Genomic DNA, 20,588 nt, shown 5'->3' on the forward strand with positions numbered 1-20,588 from the left:
ACAGAGTTTTGAGCAGGGCCATGTTGGGACAGGCCCAGGGGGGATGGCTTGAACTGAAAGAGGGAGATGGAGAGTGGAGAGAAGGGAGAAATGTTTGACCCTGAGGGTGGGGAGAGCCTGGCCCAGGTTGTCCTGAGAGGTGGGAGAGGTGGGAGAGGTCCTGAGAGGTGGGACCTGGAATCATTCCAGGTCAGGATTTTTAGGGCTGTGAGCATCCTGCTGTGCGTGCAGCTGTCCCTGCTGGCTGCAGTGCGGTTGGACTGGGTGAGCTTTCAGGGCCCTTTCCAACCCAAAGCATTCTATGTCTCTTCACTGCTGGGCAGCTCAGAGCTTCAGGGTCTCCACTGTGGGCTGCTGCTGATCTCCAAGCCATCAGCAGTCACAAAGCCTCACTTGATGTCAGGTTATTCACCAAGCCTTCCCTGCCCACCCCCCTGGTCTGACACTCATGACCTTGCTGGGTGTTGGACTTCACCTCCATGTGGCTGGATGTGGTCCCAGGGTCTGTGTGTCCATCCTCCACCAGCAGACAGACTGTTCCTCCTCGGGGCAGCCCAAGCCCCTGTGTGGCCACGGCACTTGGGGCCACGGTTTGGTGGCCGTGCTGAGGTTGGGCTGCTGGTTGGACTGGATGACCTCAGAGGGCTTCTCCAACCCAAACCAGCCTGTGATTCAGAGAGCATCAGCCCTGCGTTTAGTGCCCACCCCCTGATCCTTCAAAGATCCATCACTGCTTCTGGCAAGGATGTGGCCTCTTGCTGCTGCGTTATGGCCCAGGCAGCGTTTCCACAGCCAGCAGAGGCTGTCAGAAAGCTGCAGGGGCAACTCAGTGTCTTCACTTCGCTCCCAAGCAGCCCAGGAAGGATCCAGGGAAAGCAAACCAAACCTCTGCCCGCAGCTCCACGCTGCCACTTCCTCCCCCTTGGCTCGATCCTCTGCAAAGGATTCTTCCTCTGCTTTGCCTCTCTCCAAGTGGTCTCCCTTGCCTTTGTTTCCAGATCCCCCTCTTGAAGCAAGCCCTTTCCATAAAGTGCTGAGGGCTTTTGTCACTTAAACACCTTGGTGACATCAGAGGCCTCCAATGGCTCTTAGCCTGTGTGCCTGCAGGCCCCCTGCAAGAACAATTTCCCCCCTCCACGCATTGTCCTGCCTCCGGGAGATGATTAAATCGTTGATGGAGCTTCACAAAGGCTCTGCTCAAAGGCAGACATGCGGCTGCCAGCTCTTTTCTCCCTGCCACAAGAGCTTTAATACAGGCAGACAATGGAAGGCAGCCACCAAGGAGCAAACACAGAGTGCTTGGGAAAGCAGAGTGGTGTCCCTGCGTCCCTGCACGATCCCTGCCCATCCCTGCCTGATCCCAGCCGGTCCCTGCACGATCCCAGCCCGTCCCTGCCCAATCCCTGCCTATCCCTGCCTGATCCCAGCCCATCCCTGCCCGATCCCAGCCCGTCCCTGCCCAATCCCTGCCCATCCCTGCCCGATCCCTGCCTGTCCCTGCACGATCCCTGCCCATCCTTGCACAATCCCAGCCCATCCTTGCACAATCCCAGCCCGTCCCTGCCCGATCCCTGCCTGTCCCTGCCCCTGCCTGATCCCAGCCCGTCCCTGCCCGATCCCTGCCTGTCCCTGCACGATCCCTGCCTGTCCCTGCACGATCCCTGCCCATCCTTGCACAATCCCAGCCCATCCCTGCACAATCCCAGCCCGTCCCTGCACGATCCCTGCCTGTCCCTGCCCAATCCCTGCCCGTCCCTGCCCGATCCCAGCCCGATCCCTGCCTGTCCCTGCACGATCCCTGCCCATCCTTGCACGATCCCAGCCCATCTCTGCATGATCCCTGCCCGTTTCTGTATGATCCCAGCCCATCCCTGCACGATCCCTGCCCGTCTCTGTATGATCCCAGCCCATCCCTGCCCAATCCCAGCCCGTCTCTGTATGATCCCAGCCCATCCCTGCACGATCCCTGCCCGTCTCTGTATGATCCCAGCCCATCCCTGCCCAATCCCAGCCCGTCTCTGTATGATCCCAGCCCATCCCTGCACGATCCCTGCCCAATCCCAGCCCGTCTCTGCATGATCCCTGCCTATCCCTGCCCGATCCCTGCCCAATCCCAGCCCGTCCCTGAACGATCCCAGCCTGTCCCTGCACGATCCCAGCCTGCTGGGGGTGGGAAGGGACCTCTGGAGATCATCCAGCAGAGCAGCCACAGCAGTTTGCCCAGGAGCACCATGGCCAAGGTGTGGGGGTTGGAAGCTCTGCAGAGAGGGAGACTCCACAACCTCTCTGGAGCCTGCTCCAGGGCTCTGCCTGGTGTCCTGCTGGGTGCTGGAGCTCACCTGTGGTTCCTCCCAGCCTGCCTGTGGTGCAGGCATCTTCCTTGGCTCCCTCCCAGGCTGACATTGTGGAGGTCTCACCCAGAGCTGAGGGAACTTTGTGCCTCCCCACACAGAGCACAGAGGGCTGAGATTCAGTCCCTGGCTTCCCTCCCTGTCCCAGCACAAAGGGACTCAACTTTCTCCCCTTCATTGTCCTTCCTGGGGCAGGGTCCCTGCCCTTCTCCCATCTCTTCCCTGGCAAACTGGTGAAGGCCACCTCAAGCTCCAGGGCCCTCCCTGCTGAGGTGCTGGCAGGAAGGGAAGCAGGGCTGCAGCTTCAATTAACTGATAAGGGCAGGTCCCTGGAAGTGGGGAGATAGGAAGTGGGGAGATAGGAAGTGGGGAGATAAGTGCAGCACCCTGTCTGCCACCACACTCCTGCTAATTGGCTTTGAGAAGTTCTGGAGAGGAAGATTAACCCTTGGAAGGAAAGAGGGCTGCAAGCAGCTGGCTGCTGGAAGGGGCTGCAGTTCACCTGGAAGGGTCTGTGGGATGTGGGCTGGAGAAGACCCCCTCCAAGTGCTTCCCCTCAGCTCCATGCTGGAGCAGAGGAGTTGTGTCAGGCAGGATTTGACCCCTGCCTTTCACAGGCTGGGGCACAAGGTGAAGCTGAAGGATTAGCTGCTCAGGTTCCTTCTGTAAGAGGCATTTGCTGCTTCAAAAGGTCCTGAGCCTGGCTGCTGTGGGGAGGCCTGGGGTTGGGGAAGGGTCTGGAGAACAGGGCTGGGGAGGAGCAGCAGGGGGAGCCTGAAGAAGAGGATGCTGAGGGGAGACCTCGTTGCTCTCTGCAGCTCCCTGAGAGGGGGTTGGGGCCAGGTGGGGGTTGGGCTCTGTTCCCAAGAAACAAGAGCTAAGACAAGAGAAAATGGCCTCAAGTTGCCCCAGGGGAGGTTTAGTTTGGACATTAGAAGAAACTTCTTGGCTGAAAGGGTTCTCAAAGCCTGGCCCAGGCTGCCCAGGGGGGTGGTGGAATCCCCATCCCTGGAGGTGTTTCAAAGAGGCAGAGCTGTGGTGCTGAGGGCCATGGTTTAGTGTCAGGAGGTGCCCCAAGGCTTTCAGGGGAAGAGGACAAGGGTCCCCAGGCTCTGGAGCAGTGGTAGGAGCCACTGTGAATGTCCAGGGGGACAATCCTGCTGGCCACAGGATGCTCTCCCCAGCAGGGGTGACACTGCTGCTGGTGCCTGCTGGTCCCCCCTACCCCACCAGCTGGCAGTGCACCGGTAGCAGGGGCACGGCAGGGCCCCCCGAGCCATGCACCTGGCTAGCCAGGGAGGCAGCTGAGCCCCACAGAGCCATGCTGGGAGCCCAGGTGGGAGGCTCTGGGAGGGATTGTGTGTACTGGAGCCAGCAGGCAGGGGCAGGGGCAGGCTGGAATGTGGCAGGGGCAGGGTGCAGGAATTTGGGCAGCAGGAATGCGCATCCAAGGCATGCATGAGCTGGCAGCCCCCGGGGAGGGGAACACAGCAGGTGCTGCTCCTCTGCATTTGCATAATGTCATTAGCCCTTGCAAGGGAGGGCTCCAAAGCCACACATGAGCCCTCTGCTCCCACCTGCCACTCCTCCCTCGGGGCGCTGGGGGGAAGGAGGGTGGCAGCTGTGCCGCCCAAAAGGTCTCCTCAAGGCCTTTGTGCCCTCCGGGAGGCACCACAGGAGCTGAGACTCACCTGGGCTGGAGCAAAACAAGAGCTCTGCTGGGCCCCTCAGTTCAGGAAAGATGTTGAGCTGCTGCAAGGTGTCCAGAGAAGGGCAACAAAGCTGGGGAGGGGTCTGGAGCACAGCCCTGTGAGGAGAGGCTGAGGGAGCTGGGGTTGCTTAGCCTGAAGAAGAGGAGGCTCAGGGGAGACCTTCTTGCTCTCTACAACTCCCTGAAGGGAGGTTGTAGCCAGGTGGGGGTTGGTCTCTTCTCCCAGGCAAGCAGCACCAGAACAAGAGGACACAGTCTCAAGCTGTGCCAGGGGAGGTTCAGGCTGGATGTTAGGAAGAAGTTCTTCACAGAGAGAGAGATTGGCCATTGGAATGTGCTGCCCAGGGAGGTGGTGGAGTCACCATCCCTGGAGGTGTTCAAGAGGAGATTGGATGTGGCACTTGGAGCCACGGTTTAGCTGTCAGGAGATGTTGGGTATTAGATAATAGGTTGGACTTGATGATCTCTGAGGTCTTTTCCAAGCTGGTTGATCCACAGCAAGAGAGATTGGCCATTGGGATGTGCTGCCCAGGGAGGTGGTGGAGTCACCATCCCTGGAGGTGTTCAGGAAGAGACTGGATGGGGTGCTTGGTGCCATGGTTGAGTTGATGGGATGGTGCTGGGTGATAGGTTGGACTCCATGATCTCAAAGGTCTCTTCCAACCTGGTTAATTCTATTCTATTCTATTCTAGTCTAGTCTAGTCTAGTCTAGTCTAGTCTATTCCAGTCTAGTCTATTCCAGTCTAGTCTATTCTAGTCTAGTCTATTCCAGTCTAGTCTAGTCTAGTCTAGTCTATTCCAGTCTAGTCTAGTCTGTTCCATTCTCTTCTGCACGAGTTGGTTGTTGCATGGCTTGGTGCCAGGATCTGGAGAGGGCTACAGGAGGGCTGGGGAGGGACTTTTCACAAAGGCTGGTGGCTTCAGGCTGGCAGAAGCTGGATTGAGATGAGGCATTAGGAAGAAGTTCTTCCCCATGAGGGTGGGGAGACACTGGCACAGGCTGCCCAAGGAGGCTGTGGCTGCCTCCTCCCTGGAGGTGTTCAAGCCTGGATGAGGCCTTGAGCAGCCTGGGCTGGTGGGAGGTGTCCCTGCCCACGGCAGGGGGGGTTGGAACTGGCTGAGCTTTAAGCTCCCTTCCAACCCAACCCATTCCATGGTTCTGTGATGCCAAGATTCTATTCTGTGTCCTCTTGACCTTCTGGGTGGCTGTGTGTTGACTGTCTGCTGTGTGTAGCTGTCCTGAGAAGGTCTGGGCTGGCCAGAGGACAGTCTTTGGGTACAGTAGGAACTAGGATTTGATTCTGGAGCCAGGCTTGTGCTGTGCTTGATACCACCTGGCTGAAGGGGGTTGCCCACTGCTGCTCCTTACCTGACTTGGGCTGCTGCTGCTGCTGCTGTTGCTGCTTGAAGTTCTGACCAACTTTAACTTCCAGGGCACCATTTTTGCATCGTGGGCACACAGCACTGACCAGAGGTGGTGAAAAGAGGCAGTGAAGTCTGCCCTGATGATTCACTGCCAAAAGGCTCAGGAAATTGCTGGGCTTTGTCTCCTCAGCGGTAAATCAATCCCCAGCCCTCCAGCCCCACACACCTCCCAGAAGTGATCTTCTCTGATCTCTTGACCCCTCCATTGTACCTCCTTGTTCTGTAGCCTGCAGGGTGGAATCTCACTGGCAAAGCCTCCTCTTCCCCCTCCCCCCCAGAAACAAATCCCTGGGTGTACCTGCCAGGTGGTTCTGTCCTCTCCCCCCAGGGCTGTAAAGGGAGCCCAGGAGAAATATTTCCCACCAGAGCAGAGTCCTGGCTCACATCACAAAGCAGCACTGAGACCTCATGGGCAAACCTAATTTGGGCATTTCCTGACCTTTGCACCCTGGAATCCTCTCAAGGTGCTGCTTGATGTCATCATTCACCCATTTAACTTCAGCATTCAGCTTTTTATAGTCCAGTGAAGGCTGAAGTTCCCCTGTGCAAGGGTAGGACAAGGCGGGAGTGGCACCACAAGCCCAGAGTCTGTGACAGGGGGGACTGAATTTGTTGTGCTGGCTGTCACAGGGCTTGAAGTGAAGCTGAGGGGAGGCAGAAGATGCTACTGGGAATCCCATGAGTGCCATAGGCTGTCACTGGCTCCTGCCTGATCCTTACAGAAGCACAAGAGCCACAGTTAGCATCCAGAGCCACAGTCAGTACCCAGAGCCATGGTCTGTATCCAGAGCCATGGTCAGTACCCAGAGCCATGGTCAGTACCCAGAGCCATGGTCTGTACCCAGAGCCATGGTCAGTACCCAGAGACATGGTCAGTACCCACAGCCATGGTCAGTAGCCAGAGCCATGGTCAGTACCCAGAGACATGGTCAGTACCCAGAGCCATGGTCTGTACCCAGAGCCATGGTCAGTACCCAGAGCCATGGTCAGTACCCAGAGCCATGGTCTGTACCCAGAGCCATGGTCAGTACCCAGAGACATGGTCAGTACCCACAGCCATGGTCAGTAGCCAGAGCCATGGTCAGTACCCAGAGACATGGTCAGTACCCAGAGCCATGGTCTGTACCCAGAGCCATGGTCAGTACCCAGAGCCATGGTCAGTACCCAGAGCCATGGTCTGTACCCAGAGACATGGTCCGTACCCAGAGCCATGGTCAGTCAGTACCCAGAGCCATGGTCAGTACCCAGAGCCATGGTCAGTACCCAGAGCCATGGTCTGTACCCAGAGACATGGTCAGTACCCAGAGACATGGTCCGTACCCAGAGCCATGGTCAGTACCCAGAGCCATGGTCAGTCAGTACCCACAGCCATGGTCAGTACCCAGAGCCAGATCCTGCCCTCCCCTGGCACAACTTCAGGCCATTCCCTCTCCTTCTGTCACCTGAGTCTAGGGAGACTTCTTCATTTGCCCCAGCTCTGATTTGCTGGGCAAGGAGAGGAGGAGGCAAGGAGAGATCTTCTCCTCTGCCCTTGGCAGGTCTGCAAGGATCCTTCTAAGGCCTGAGCTCCTTCTCAGTATCCATTGTAAGAGGCTGGGGGGGGGAGGTTGCTCCTTATTGCCCCTGGAGCTGTCAGTGTGGCACTGAGCCACAGGGTGCCCCTTGCTGGGCAGCACTGGGTCAGGCTCGGGCACCAGGAGCCATCTCTCCTCCTGCTGCAGCGCTGGTGGTGAGTTTGGAAAGCCATCTGCCTAGCTGCTGGAGTGCTGGAGCTGGCCCCTGAAGCTGGCTGTCAGGGTGTTGGGGTGCTAGGAGTGGACTGTCTGCCTGGGGTGTTGCAGGGCTGGCATTAGCTCAGCCTTGGCAAAGGGCAGGGCTGAGGTGGGCTGTGGGGAGCCCTGGGCTCTGTGCCCTCAGCCCCTGCTCTCCAGCCCCTTCCTCAGCTTCATTGCCCTTTCCTATTGTCCTGCCACTTGTTCCCTGGGAGAAGAGACCAACCCACCCTGGGCACCAGCCTCCTCTCAGGGAGCTGCAGAGAGCAATGAGGTCTCCCTCAGCCTCCTCTTCCCCAGGCTCAACACCCCCAGCTCCCTCAGCTGCTCCTCGAGGCCAGCCCTGTTCTCCAGACCCTTCCCCAGCTGTGTTGCCCTCCTCTGGCCCTGCTCCAGCCTCACAATGTCCTCGTGGGAGTGAGGAGCCCAAAACTGAACCCAGGATTCATGAGTGGCCTCAGCAGTGCTGAGTCCAGGGGGGACAATCACTGCCCTGCTCCTGCTGGCCACAGCACTGCTGATGTAGAAGTGGGATGGGATGGGATGGGATGGGATGGGATAGTAGCAGGATTGAGTAGAGAAGGGTAGGGTAGAGCAGGGTAGAATAGACTAGGATAGACTAGAGTAGACTGGAATGGGATAGGATAGGATAGGATAGGATAGGATAGGATAGGATAGGATAGGATAGGATAGGATAGGAATGGAATGGAATAGACTAAAATTGGAATGGAATGGAGTGGACTGGACTGGACTGGACTGGATTGTAATGGAATGGAATGGAATAAAATTGAGTTGGATTAGAATGGAATGGAATGGAATGGAATGGAATGGAATAAAATTGGGTTGGGTTGGGTTGGATTGGAATGGAATGGAATGGAATGGAATAGACTAAAATTGGAATGGAATGGAGTGGAGTGGATTGGAATGGAATGGAATGGAATGGAATGGAATAAAATGGAATAGAATAAAACTGGGTTGGGTTGGATTGGATTGGATTGGAATGGAATGGAATGGAATGGAATGGAATAGAATAGAATTGGAATGGGATAGAATAAAACTGGAGTGGAATGGAATAAATCATGGTAGAATGAAATGGAGTGGCATGGAATGGGATAGAATGGAGTAGAATCAAATTAGAACGGAAAGGATTGGAATGGACTGGAATGGGATCAAATAGACTGGAGGGGAACAGCCTAGACTGGACTGGACTAGACTGGGCTAGACTAGCGCAGCAATGGTGCAGCTGGTGCAGGACAGGGGGCTGTCGGGGCTCCCTTCCCGAAGAGCTGCGCGCTCAGGGTGCAGTGAGGAGGGAGCAGGCCCTGGCACAAGGCTGCCCGGAGGGAAGAGCACGGCAGGGGAGAGGGATCCGCAGGGTAGAGCGCTGCCAAACCTGGCGGAGGCGGCCCCGGGAGAGCGGCAGCGCCTGCAGGGAAGGCGGCAGCGGCAGGGAGGCAATACCTGGAGGGAGCGGCGGCTCGGAAGGCGGCCCCGGGAGGAGACGGCGCCCCGGGGGACACAGGCGCTGCAGGCGGCGGCGCCGCGGGGGGAGCGGCGCCTGCGGAGAGCGGCGCCGCGCAGGGGGGCGCCCGCGGTACCTGCGCCGGGGGGCACGGCGCCTGCAGGGAGGAGAGCGGCAGGGGGGCCCTACCTGAGGGAGCCACGCTGCGGGAGGGTGGTACCTGCAGAGAAGAGAGAGTGGCACGGGAGGGTGGCACCTGCCAGCGGTGCCACGGAGCGGCAACGGCGCCTGGGGGGAAGGATGGTGCAGGAGGATGGCTCCAGTAAGCTGTGCTGGGGCAGGGATGGTGCTGGAGGCTGTGATGGTGCAGGAAAACACCACCAGTAAGCTGTGGTGGAGCAGGGATGGTGCTGGAGGCTGTGATGGAGCAGGAGGATGGCTCCAGTAAGCTGTGGTGGAGCAGGGAGTGGTGCTGGAGGCTGTGATGGAGCAGGAAAACACCACCAGTAAGCTGTGGTGGAGCAGGGATGGTGCTGGAGGCTGTGATGGTGCAGGAGAAAGGCACCAGTAAGCTGTAGTGGAGCAGGGAGTGGTGCTGGAGGCTGTGATGGTGCAGGAGAAAGGCACCAGTAAGCTGTGGTGGAGCAGGACTGGTGCTGGAGGCTGTGATGGTGCAGGAGGATGGTTCCAGTAAGCTGTGGTGGAGCAGGGATGGTGCTGGAGGCTGTGGTGGAGCAGGAGAACAACACCAGTAAGCTGTGGTGGAGCAGGGATGGTGCTGGAGGCTGTAATGGAGCAGGAGGATGGCTCCAGTAAGCTGTGGTGGAGCAGGGAGTGGTGCTGGAGGCTGTGATGGAGCAGGAAAACACCACCAGTAAACTGTGGTGGAGCAGGGATGGTGCTGGAGGCTGTGATGGTGCAGGAGAAAGGCACCAGTAAACTGTGGTGGAGCAGGACTGGTGCTGGAGGCTGTGATGGTGCAGGAGGATGGTTCCAGTAAGCTGTGGTGGAGCAGAGGTGGTGCTGGAGGCTGTGATGGTGTAGAAGGATGGCTCCAGTAAGCTGTGGTAGAGCAGGGAGTGGAGCTGGAGGCTGTGATGGTGCAGGAGAACACCACCAGTAAGCTGTGGTGGAGCAGGGAATGGTGATGGAGGCTGTGATGGTGCAGGAGAAGGGCACCAGCAAGCTGTGGTGGAGCAGGGAGTGGTGCTGTAGACTGTGATGGTGCAGGAGAACACCACCAGTAAGCTGTGGTGGAGCAGGGAATGGTGCTGGAGGCTGTGATGGTGCAGGAGAAGGGCACCAGCACGCTGTGGTGGAGCAGGACTGGTGCCTGCCCTCAGGAGCTGTGCTGTGGGAAGGGAGCTGTTGGGAAGAGCAGCCCTGAGGAGTCTGTTCCCATCCCATGGACGCTGTAGGGGCATGCAGGGGGGACAGTGCTGCTGGGATGTGATGTCATGGGTGGTCACCACCGCCAAGGATGACCTAAGGGTGGCCTGCAGGGCCCCGAGGGCTCGGTGTGGCTGAAGGGATGTCGCCAGGTGTCCAAAGCAGGGCAGTGGCAGAGCTGTCTGTGCTGGAAGCCCTGCATCCTTGGCAGGCCTTTGGGAGCAGACCCCTTGCACTGCAGCCCTCAGCTGGCACTGTGGGCTGTGCTCCATCCTTCTCCCCCACCCCTGGGCTAGAGGAGGGGCAGTGCTCGTGGGCTGGATGAAATCAGTGCCAGGGAAGCTGACTGTGCTTGCTGCTTGAGGGAAGCCTCCTGCTTTGTCGACCATCACAGCCCCCATTCCTTCTTTCCCTGGTCCCTCCTAGCATGCTGTGCTTCCCTTCTCCCCCTTCCAGGCTTCTCTGCATCCCCTGCCTTGTGCTGTGCTGTGTGACATCCCCCACAGCCCCATGCTCTTCCCTCCCAGAGCGGCTCCATCCCTTCCCGACCTCGCCCAGCAGATCTGCCCTGCTGTGCTGCCTCAGCCCTGCTCCCCCAGCACCCTGCACCACGGGCTGGTGGCTGATGAAAGCAGAAGGCTGGGGAGAACCAAACCAGGCTCTGGGTGATGCAGATGGTGGCAGGAAAAAAAACAACACCCAAAGCCCTGACAAAGGTTGAGGTTGAGGCTCTCTGCTTGGAGCTACCTGGCTTGCAGTGGGCCAGTGAAGCCCTGCACATCTGCTGCAGGAGGTGGAGGTGCCTGCTGCAGGAGGCTGCCTGCTGTTGCCCCCCTGTCTGAGTAGCCAAGAGCACTGTGGAAACCCCCAGCTAAGAGCAAGGGTGCTCTTAGAGGAGGCCTTGCAAGTGGCTCATCAAGGTGAGCTCCTGCCCTGCGTGGGGATGGGGACAGAGAGGAATGATGAGCAGCAGCACCAATGTGGGCCTCTTCCCGGAGGAGACAGCCCTGGCACAGTGTCCTTCACCAAGAGCAGAGGGGTCCTGGATGTCAGGAGAGGAGAGCAGAATCACAGAGTGCTAGGGGGTGTAAGTGGCCTCTGGAGACCATGGAGCCCAACCCCCCCTTGCCAAGGCAGGGTGCCCTAGAGAAGGCCACATGGGAACATCCTCAGGTGGGTTTGGAACGTCTTCAGTGAAGCAGACTCCACCACCTCTCTGGACAGCCTGCTCCAGGGCTCCATCACCCTTCAGTGAAAGGAGAGGCAAATCAGCATCAGAACAGAGCCAGGCTGAAGAGAAGCTTCCCCTCCTTCAACCTCCTCTGGGTGGGAAGCCCCAGCCAGTGCCCCCTTTTCATCTGCAAAGTTCAAAGGGAGGCGACTTTTATTGCCCCAGATTGGTTCCTGAGCCCTGAGGCAGCTGACAAGAGGATGCCAGGAAGCTATGGGAAGACTGAATGCCCAAACAAGCCTCCCAGCTGTGAGGTGCAACCTCCTGGCATGGAAATGCTGATGGCAGGGTGGGGACAGCCCTCTGAAGGCACTTAGCAGGAGGATGAAGCTCAGGGAGAGGCTGGACCTGCACAGCCAGAGCTTTGAGTTTGCATGGCCAGGATGTAGTGGAGGAAAGAGGTGATGGAGAGGGCATGGAATCATGGAATCAGGCATGGAATCACACAATGCATTGGCTGGGAAGGGACCCTCGAGGGCCATCCTGTCCAACCCCCCTGCAGTCAGCAGGGACAGCTCCAACTGGATCAGGTTGCTCAGGGCTCCATCAAGCCCAACCTTGATTATCTCCAGGGATGGGACCTCCACCACATCTCTGGGCAACCTCTTCCAGTGTTTCCCTGCCCTCATGGCCATCCTCTTCACCTGGGAGCTCGGTCACATCTCAGGGGGCCAGAGGCCCAGAACTGCACTAGGGGAATGGAGAGGAGGAGGGAGCTGAACTGCTGAGCACACTTTGCAGGCCGAGGTGGGCACCTCCGTCCCGAGGGCAGCTTTGGGGCTCTGCCTTCTTACCAGCGTGGGCTGCTCAGGAATCAGCGCTTTGTGGGCCAAGTTCCCAGCAGCCTCACCCCCCAAAAGCAAGATTTCTGCTGGTGTGGTGGCACCTCAAAGCCTGTGGTGAGAATTAGGCCAGAGGTCCACGTTTGCTCCGAGCTATTCAGGGCTCGCAGGCTGCCCCCTTCCCGGGCTCTCAAAGCGGGCTGGGTTGCGCTGGTGGCACATAATGGCCCCCTTCAGCAGCAGGGCTCCCGTGCCAGCAGCTCCCTGAGAGGGAAGGGACAATGCTGGAAAAAGCCTGGAGTGCCAGGAGCAGACAATGGGCAAGGCAGAAGAAAAGGTCCTGAACACGACGTTCCTGCCTGCTCCCGAGGTTTCTAAGCTGCCCTTGGCAGGAGGAAATCACCACAGCTCCCTTCACCGGGGGCTTTTGGGGAGCAGCTTTCCTTTGGGTCCTGCCAGTGCACTCCAGGGGCTCAGCAAAGCATCTTCTGCCAGGGCAAGAAGGGATGGCACTCATCCACTGGCCAGCCTGGGAGCGCTCGGCACCAAGCGGTTTCTGGAAGCGAGAAGGACAATCACAGAAGGGTCTGGGCCAGAAGGGACCTCTGAACATCATCCAGCCCGACCCCCCTGCAGCCACCCCCACCTAGATCAGGTTGCCCAGGGCCTCAGTGAGCCTCACCTTGAATATCTCCAGGAAAGGAGCCTCAACCACCTCCCTGGGCAGCCTGTTGCAGTGTTCCACCACCCTCATGGTGCAGAACTTGTTCCTCACATCCATTCCCCCCTGGGGAAGGCTCCACCACACTGCCTCCCGAGCAGAAGTGAGAGGCACTGTCAGACAACCTCAAGCTGACCAAGCTGGCAGCCACCTGTTGTCCTGAGAGGCAGATCTGGTGGATCCCCTAGGACACAGGCTCCAGACTGCTTGCACAGAGCAGAGAGAGCACCTCAGCTGCCTTGCCCCTCTTCTCATGTCTTGCTTTCTGGCTGTGGCTAGGAGAAAGAGAGGAGGCAGCTTCCCACCTGCTGGAGAAACAGGACAGCTGCTCTGAGCATGACCTCAAAGACGTGGCCCTGGCAGGCTGTGAGGGCATCTTGTCCCCTGTGAGGCTTGGGCTCCTGCTTTTGCACCCTGCATGGCTGTCCCCTGCGCCTGGGTTCTTCGCAGTGTGCCCATGTGTGGTCCCTCAGCGTGTCAGCAGGCTTCCAGCCGGGCTGTGTCCGTGTCTGTGTTTCCCCACCTGGGAGGAGGTGTCCCTGCCCGTGGCAGGGGGGTTGGAACCGGATGCTCTCCGAGATCCCTTCCAGCTCAAGCCGTTCTGTGATGGGACGCCCAGCCCCGGGCCGTTTAGCACACGGGGGCTCAGGGGGTGCCACAAGCCAGGTGGCTTCAAGCTTTGCCCCCTGTTGGCTCCTGCAGGGTGGGCCAGCGGGCTCCAGGGAGGCTAGGCTGAGGCTGGAGAGAGTAGCGAGAGCTCGGCAGGGGTGGCCAAGCAGCCTCCAGGAGAGGCCAAGGGACTCCTGAAGGCAGCAGGCGGCAGAGGGGTGCCAGGGGGCTCGGCGCGGCGCCGCGGGGAGGGCTGGCAGAGGCCGGAGGGCCCAGGAGGGTCCTCGGGGTGGGTGCTGGAGGCTGCGGGGGCTGTGCAATGATGTGACCCTCTCGTCCTTTTTCTGCCCCTCATTAGAGTCCCCTGAGCGGAGCAGGCTGTGAAGGGGGTCTGCGCTGAGGTATGTCCTTGGGGCTTCTGCCAGGCCCTGGCAGCTCGGCATCCGTGCCAGGGGATGGGACGCAGGAGGTGGCTCCCGGCTGTGGCTGCCAGAGCCTCCTCAGGAAGCAGGGGGAAAACCTGGGCTGCCTCGGCCCCTCCGAGGAGCCTCAGCTCCGCTGGGGCTTGCGTTAGGGCGAGAAGATGCTCAGGCACCGGCTTGCTGCTGGCTTCACCCCTTCTGCCGTGCCCATCCTCGCTTCTGCCCCTTGCCAACCGTGCCCAGCATCTTGTGGAGCCTTCTTCTGCAGAGACCTTCCTTGCCCCCTGGGGCAGTCTGTGCGTGGAAGCTGTGCCAGGGTGACTCTCCTCTCCGAGAGCCCCACACCGGTGGCAGGAGGGAGGTGCTGGGGAGGGGCAGAGCCCCCAGCGCAGTGTGAATGGCTCTGCTTGGCCTGGGCTGAGGCTGTGCCAGCGGGGCTGTCCTTCACTGGGAGGAGGGCATCTGGTGTCCCACCGTGTGTCTGGTGGGATGGGGCATGCCCTGGGCTGGTGAAAGCCCCACGTGGCCCCAGAGCTCCCTGGCGTCTGCCTCCATCGGCGTGCAGCGCTGTTTGCCAGCAGCGCAGCGCTGGAGTGAGCTCCTGGGTGCAGAGATGGAGAGGGCTTGTGGGAAGCAGAAGGGACGTCTGCAGGTCTGGACAGCTTCGAGGTCATCCCCAGCCCCTCCTTTCATCCCAGCCCCAGCCCCAGGCTTGTTCTGCAGCAGGTGCTGGTGCCGGTGGGCAACGATTGTGTGCCAGGCGGTGCCATGGGGCTGCGCTGTGGCCCACGCTGGGGCAGAGGGCAAGGAATGGCTTGTGCCTGGCATGGCTCTCGAAGGGACACTGCGGGGAAGTGCCAAGCTTGGGCCTCTGAAGGCTTGTGACAGATCCTCCCTTTGTAAAGGAGACACGGCCAAGGCTCAAGAAGGCCTCGTGGTGACTCCAGAGTGGTGCAGCTGGTGGTCAGAGCTTCCTGGTGATGCCAGGAGCAGGGAGCTACTGATGCCCTCAGACATCTGACTCCCTCAGGGGCAGGTCTTGGGTGCACAGAGAGGCTTGGGTGCTCCTGGGACAGGGAGTTGTGAGTATCAGAGGTGTCCAGCCCCTCTGGAGGTACACAAGGGGTTGCTCGTGTGGCCTTCAACTGCTCTTGGGCATCTCAGGCTCCATGGGAGACCAGCCTATGGCTGAGGACTTCTGGCTGGGCTTGGGGCTCCTGCTGATGGACGCTTGGGGGGGAGCCTTGCATGTGGCCTGGCATGCCCAATGATGGTGAGCAGGGCAGGGCTGCCCAAGAATGGTGCTGAGGGGCTGTGGTTGTACCTCTGGGCACTGCAGAGCCTAGCTGTGTTTGGGGCAGCTCCCTGTCTCTGCACCATGAAGCTGCCAGTGGTGACCAAAGGTGCTGGGCCAAGGGGGTTCCTGCAGCCTAGCAGGGTCCAGGTGATGCCAGGAATCTGGTGGCAACCTGCTGTGCAGATCCAGACTGTGGAGCCCCTCCTGTGCAAGGCTCATCTCCAAAGAGGGTGGGCTCAGGGAGCTCTGCCCCATGCTCTGCCTCCTGCTTCTCTGCATGTACTCATGGCAGAGAGGATGAGGATGCTTGGATGCAAGGAGCTGGGGCTACCAGCCTGGATGGGAGCTGCCAAGGAGCCTTGGGTTCCCCTTCCAACTCCCTTGATGTCCATGGGTCCAGCTCCATGGGTAGCTATGGGTCCAGCTCCCTGGTTGGCCACAGGTCCAGGTCCCTTCATGGCTGTGGGTCCAGTTCCTTGGTAGCCATGGTTCCAGCTCCCTGGACAACCATGGTTCCACCTCCCCTTTATGGCCACTGGCCCAGCTTCATGGCCAGCCATGGGTTGAGCTTCATAGGTTCCAGCTCCCTGGCTGCCACATGTCCAGCTGTCCCCTCTCCCCATGCAAAGATGCAGGTAGGCTGGAGATGCTCAGGTGCTGCTGCCTGTGCTCCTCCTGCTATGGCAGGCTGGCAGTGCCCATGTCTGTGTAACAATGTTCATGGCAGGCTGGCAGTGCCCATGTCTGTGTAACGATGTTCATGGCAGGCTGATGGTGCTCATGTGTGTGTGCCAAGGCTCTCCCCCGCTGCCATGGCAGGCTGGTGGTGCCCATGTGTGTGTGCCAAGGCTCTCCCCCGCTGCCATGGCAGGCTGGTGGTGCCCATGTGTGTGTGCCAAGGCTCTCCCCCGCTGCCATGGCAGGCTGATGGTGCTCATGTGTGTGTGCCAAGGCTCTCCCCCACTGCCATGGCAGGCTGGTGGTGCCCATGTGTGTGTAAAGATGTTCATGGCAGGCTGATGGTGCTCATGTGTGTGTGCCAAGGCTCTTCCCCACTGCCATGGCAGGCTGGTGGTGCCCATGTGTGTGCCAGGGCTCTCCCCCGCTGCCATGGCAGGCTGGTGGTGCTCATGTGTGTGTAAAGATGTTCATGGCAGGCTGGTGGTGCTCATGTGTGTGTGCCAAGGCTCTCCCCTGCTGCCATGGCAGGCTGGTGGTGCCCCTGTATGTATATCAATGTTCATGGCGGGCTGGTGGTACCCATGTGTGTGTAACGATGTTCATGGCAGGCTGGTGGTGCTCATGTGTGTGTGCCAAGGCTCTCCCCCCTGCCATGGCAGACTGGTGGTGCCCATGTGTGTGTGTCAAGGCTCTCCCTACTGCCATGGCAGACTGGTGGTGCCCATGTGTGTGTGCCAAGGCTCTCCCCCACTGCCATGGCAGGCTGGTGGTGCTCATGTGTGTGTGCCAAGGCTCTCCCCCCTGCCATGGCAGACTGGTGGTGCCCATGTGTGTGTGTCAAGGCTCTCCCCACTCCCATGGCAGACTGGTGGTGCCCATGTGTGTGTAATGATGTTCATGGCAGGCTGGCAGTGCCCATGTGTGTGTGCCAAGGCTCTCCCCCCTGCCATGGCAGACTGGTGGTGCCCATGTGTGTGTGTCAAGGCTCTCCTCACTGCCATGGCAGACTGGTGGTGCCCATGTGTGTGTAATGATGTCCATGGCAGGCTGGCAGTGCTCATGTGTGTGTGCCAAGGCTCTCCCCTGCTGCCATGGCAGGCTGGTGGTGCCCCTGTGTGTATATCAATGTTCATGGCGGGCTGGTGGTACCCATGTGTGTGTAACGATGTTCATGGCAGGCTGGTGGTGCTCATGTGTGTGTGCCAAGGCTCTCCCTCGCTGCCATGGCAGACTGGTGGTGCCCATGTGTGTGTGTCAAGGCTCTCCCCCCTGCCATGGCAGACTGGTGGTGCCCATGTGTGTGTGCCAAGGCTCTCCCTACTGCCATGGCAGACTGGTGGTGCCCATGTGTGTGTAATGATGTCCATGGCAGGCTGGCAGTGCACATGTGTGTGTGCCAAGGCTCTCCCCCCTGCCATGGCAGGCTGGCAGTGCCCCCAGGTGTGTGTGTGTAACGCCCTTCTCGCCTCCTCTCCGCAGATCTCCGTCCCCTGCCCGACGTAGCCATGACCGGGACCTGCACCCGGGAGTGCACCGAGTTCGGCCACTCCGACACCTGCTGGATGCCAGGGCAGTCCTCCCCCAGCCGCAGGCCCAAGAACGCCCTCAAACTCTCCACTTTTGTGCCTTACCAAGACAGAGGGAGCCAAGAGCAAGTCGGCAACGGCAGCCCCAGGCTCTCGGAAGAGCGCAGCACCAAAATGGCCAACCTCCGCCTGCTCCCCACGTACAGTGCCTTCTCCAGTAGTAGCCATGAGCCCTGCAAGGACTCTCCCATGGAGGAAATTCCTCTCACCCAGACCTCGGACTTCCAGCCGGCCACCACCCCCTCCTCCCAGACCGCCAAGAGGGAGATCTACCTGTGAGGCTGGCAGGGTGGTGTGGGGGAGGGGAGAAAAAGAAGAGGAGGGGCAGGGAGCAGAGGAGCTTCTGAGGCCGGTGTCCAGAGGAACATTTTAACCTTCGATGCTTTACGGTTCTCCAGGCCAGGTGGGCTCTGCTGCCAGCCAGGGCAGGGCAAAGGCAGGGATGAGAGGAGCACCCTTTCATTTTTAACCCCTTGTTTTCCCAGGAGGGGGTGGGGTGGGGGTGGGAAGGATGAGGGCATCCGACCCCAACCCCGCCCCGATCTCTGAGCACTTGCGGGTGCCTGCCTCCGAACTCGCTGCGGCGCCAGGGGAGGGCTTTGGGCAGGGCTCCCGGTGCAGAGGGCACCGCTGGGGAGAGAGAAGGGCTGACGTACCAAAGGTCCACGCAGAGCTGGTGGAGTTCCTGGGGCTTAGGATTGAGGAGGGGGCTGTGTGTCCTCCCCCCTCCCCTTCCCCCCCCCCCAACACATGCACAGGGAGTGAGCTGAGCTGCCTGTCTTCTTTTGCTGTAGACACCTGTAAATAACGACTCTTAGGAATGACCATTCAAGTCCTGCCTGATTGAAAACTTTTCCTTGTCCTCGAAACAAAAGACGTTCAAACCAACAAACAAAACCCGACGACGACGACGACGACGACAACGGCGACAGCAAAACGAAAACCCGACCCAAACCACACACACACACACACACACACACACAAAACCAACAACGAAAACCACACAAAGCAAAGCAAAACGAAACGAAACGAAGCAAAAACAAAAACAAACCGAAGCAAAACGAAAACAAAAACAAAGCAAAAACAAAACGAAACGAAACGGAGCAAAACAAAACAAAAACAAAGCAAAACGAAACGAAACGAAACAAAAACAAAGCAAAACAAAATAACCGAAAAAAAATTTAAAAAGGGAAAAAAAAAAAAGAAAAGAGGAAAAAAAAAGAAAAAAACACCACAAAAAAATAATCCAGAAACAAACCACAGGGAGCAAGCTCCAGCTTGGAATGGTTTGCTGCGTGGAAGAGCCCTCGGGAGCGCCAGCGTCGAGCCCACACTCGTGTTCTATATTGTAAATAGAGATGTGACCAGGCCCTGAAACAGCAGCTGGGCAGCTGGAGCAGAGCAGGGGGGGGGTGGGGGCAGCGTCCTAGCTGGACTGCAGGGACTTTGCTCTTTGCTTTTTTCTTTTCAGCCTGGATCTCTTTCTGAACGTTGTCACTGTGCCCACAAGCTGCAGGGTCCCTAGGGCCTGCCCGGTGCCATAGGCAGGGTCTGCTTTGGGGGAGGGGGGAGGGGGGGGGTGTTTGGATGGGAGTGGGGGTGTGGGGCTGTTGCTGGTGCCCGGCCGGTGGAGGAGGGATGGGGGAGCCCCCGCCCCGGGGAGGGACCGCCTGGGTTCCCCCCGAAGCCCTCAGCCCGACTCTGCTGGCAGGGAGGTTGGCACCGGCTGTGGCGCCTCAGCCCTTGTGCCGCCTCCCCGAGGGGCAGGGGATGCCCGTGGGGCCCGGCTGCGCCATGCCTTCCACCTCGGTCCCGCCCGCCTGTAAAGCCACCATTGCCTTTGTGAGGAGGAGCTTTGTCTCAGGGTCACACACGGGGGGGCCGCCGCGCCCCTGCCCGCTGGACTCCCGCTGCCCTTAGGCCACAGGGCCACTCTCTCGGGGTCCAGCTTTCTCTTCCATTGTCAAAGGTCCCCCGGGCTCCCCGGCAGGTCCCCGCTGCCCTGGCACCCTCTGCCCCTTGGCAGGGAACCCAACCGGTGCAAGGCGGTGGGGAGAGGGCCCCCTTGCTCCCCAAGGGGGACACGGCAGAGGGGGTGCCTGGGTGCTTTCCGGAGCCTCTCTGCTCCCTCAGGAGCTGGGGCAGAGTGCTGCTTTGGGGGGAATCTCCACCTGCACCTCCCCACCTCCCCCCAAAGCGAGAGGGCTTCTGGGGGACTCCTGCCTCATTCCTGGGTAGCCCTTCCCGGTCCCTCCCTGCCAGGAGGTGGGGAGGGGCCGTGCTGCACCCTCGTTCTTCCCGTGCTCGTCTTCATCTCTGGGATCTTCCTTAGGGAGCGAGGCCAGCGGGAACTGCAGGACGGTTCCCCCCCAGCGTGGCTCATCCTCACAGCGGGGCTGGTGGCACGGGCGCACGGCAGGGACAGGACCCCCCCCTCCCCCCGCCAGCCGCTGCGGGTCAGAGATTGCCCTGCCATAGCTGTAGTGCCTGCCGGGGTGCAGCAGAGCCGGGTCCCCACCCCTGCCCAGCCTCCTTCCCCCCCCTCCCTCCAGCATCCCCCTCTCTGAGCAGCTCCTCTCCCTTTGCTTCAGCAGCAGTGGCAAGACGTGGCCGGCTCCCCGGTGTGGCTCTGCCTGGCCTGAGGGGACGCTGTGCCAGCCAAGCCTGGGCGACAAGGGAAAGGTGGCAGAAGGTGCCCGCTTGCACCCGCTCCCTCCTGCCCCAGCCCTGCTCCTTGCCTTCCCTGGGTGGCACCGTGCCACGCTGCGTCACCCGCGGCCCCGGCGCCTCGGGGCGCTCCCTGGAGGAGGCAGGATCCTCCTCCCGGCCTCCTGCTGCTGCTCCCCACCTGGGGGTCCCTCGAGGTGGGGGCGATGCCCTTGGTGGACGCCCACCTGCCCCATCCGGGCATCCCTGCTCTACCCTTGCCCGCGGCGGCCGTGCAGGGGGTGGGGGCCCAGGCGCCCCTGGCGTGGCTGCCTGAGCAGGGCCACGCTCCTGAACTCGTTTTTATTTGTAGCTCTGTAGTTTCAGGGCCAAACTGGGCAGAATGTGCAATTTGGCCGCGCTGGCCAGGATCTCTGACTCCACTGCCAACCCGGCTGCTCGTGCCTCCCCTCGGCTCAGGCAGTGGCAGTGGCCAGTGCCC

General features: G+C 59.9%; 1 protein-coding gene across 3 annotated transcripts in view; it reads left to right on the top strand.

Annotated features, from left to right (window-relative positions):
- Window positions 1-18,355, top strand: part of PCDH1 (protocadherin 1) — an 89,064-nt gene extending 70,709 nt beyond the window's left edge. Inside the window, exons 5-6 of one of the 3 annotated variants that reach the window (XR_008462646.1) lie at window positions 17,334-17,843; window positions 18,235-18,355. Coding sequence is in view for 2 of the 3 variants with exons in the window: in XM_054168659.1 (XP_054024634.1) it covers window positions 17,334-17,719 (386 nt within the window). In the remaining variant the exon portion in view is untranslated. Of the gene's footprint in view, window positions 1-13,812; window positions 13,856-17,333 lie in introns of all 3 variants that reach the window. The other 2 variants (XM_054168660.1, XM_054168659.1) reach the window with 2 other exon arrangements.
- Window positions 18,356-20,588: the final 2,233 nt, after the last annotated feature.

Source organism: Dryobates pubescens, chromosome 16 (assembly GCF_014839835.1).
Source record: "Dryobates pubescens isolate bDryPub1 chromosome 16, bDryPub1.pri, whole genome shotgun sequence".
NCBI classification, from domain to species: Eukaryota; Metazoa; Chordata; class Aves; order Piciformes; family Picidae; genus Dryobates; species Dryobates pubescens.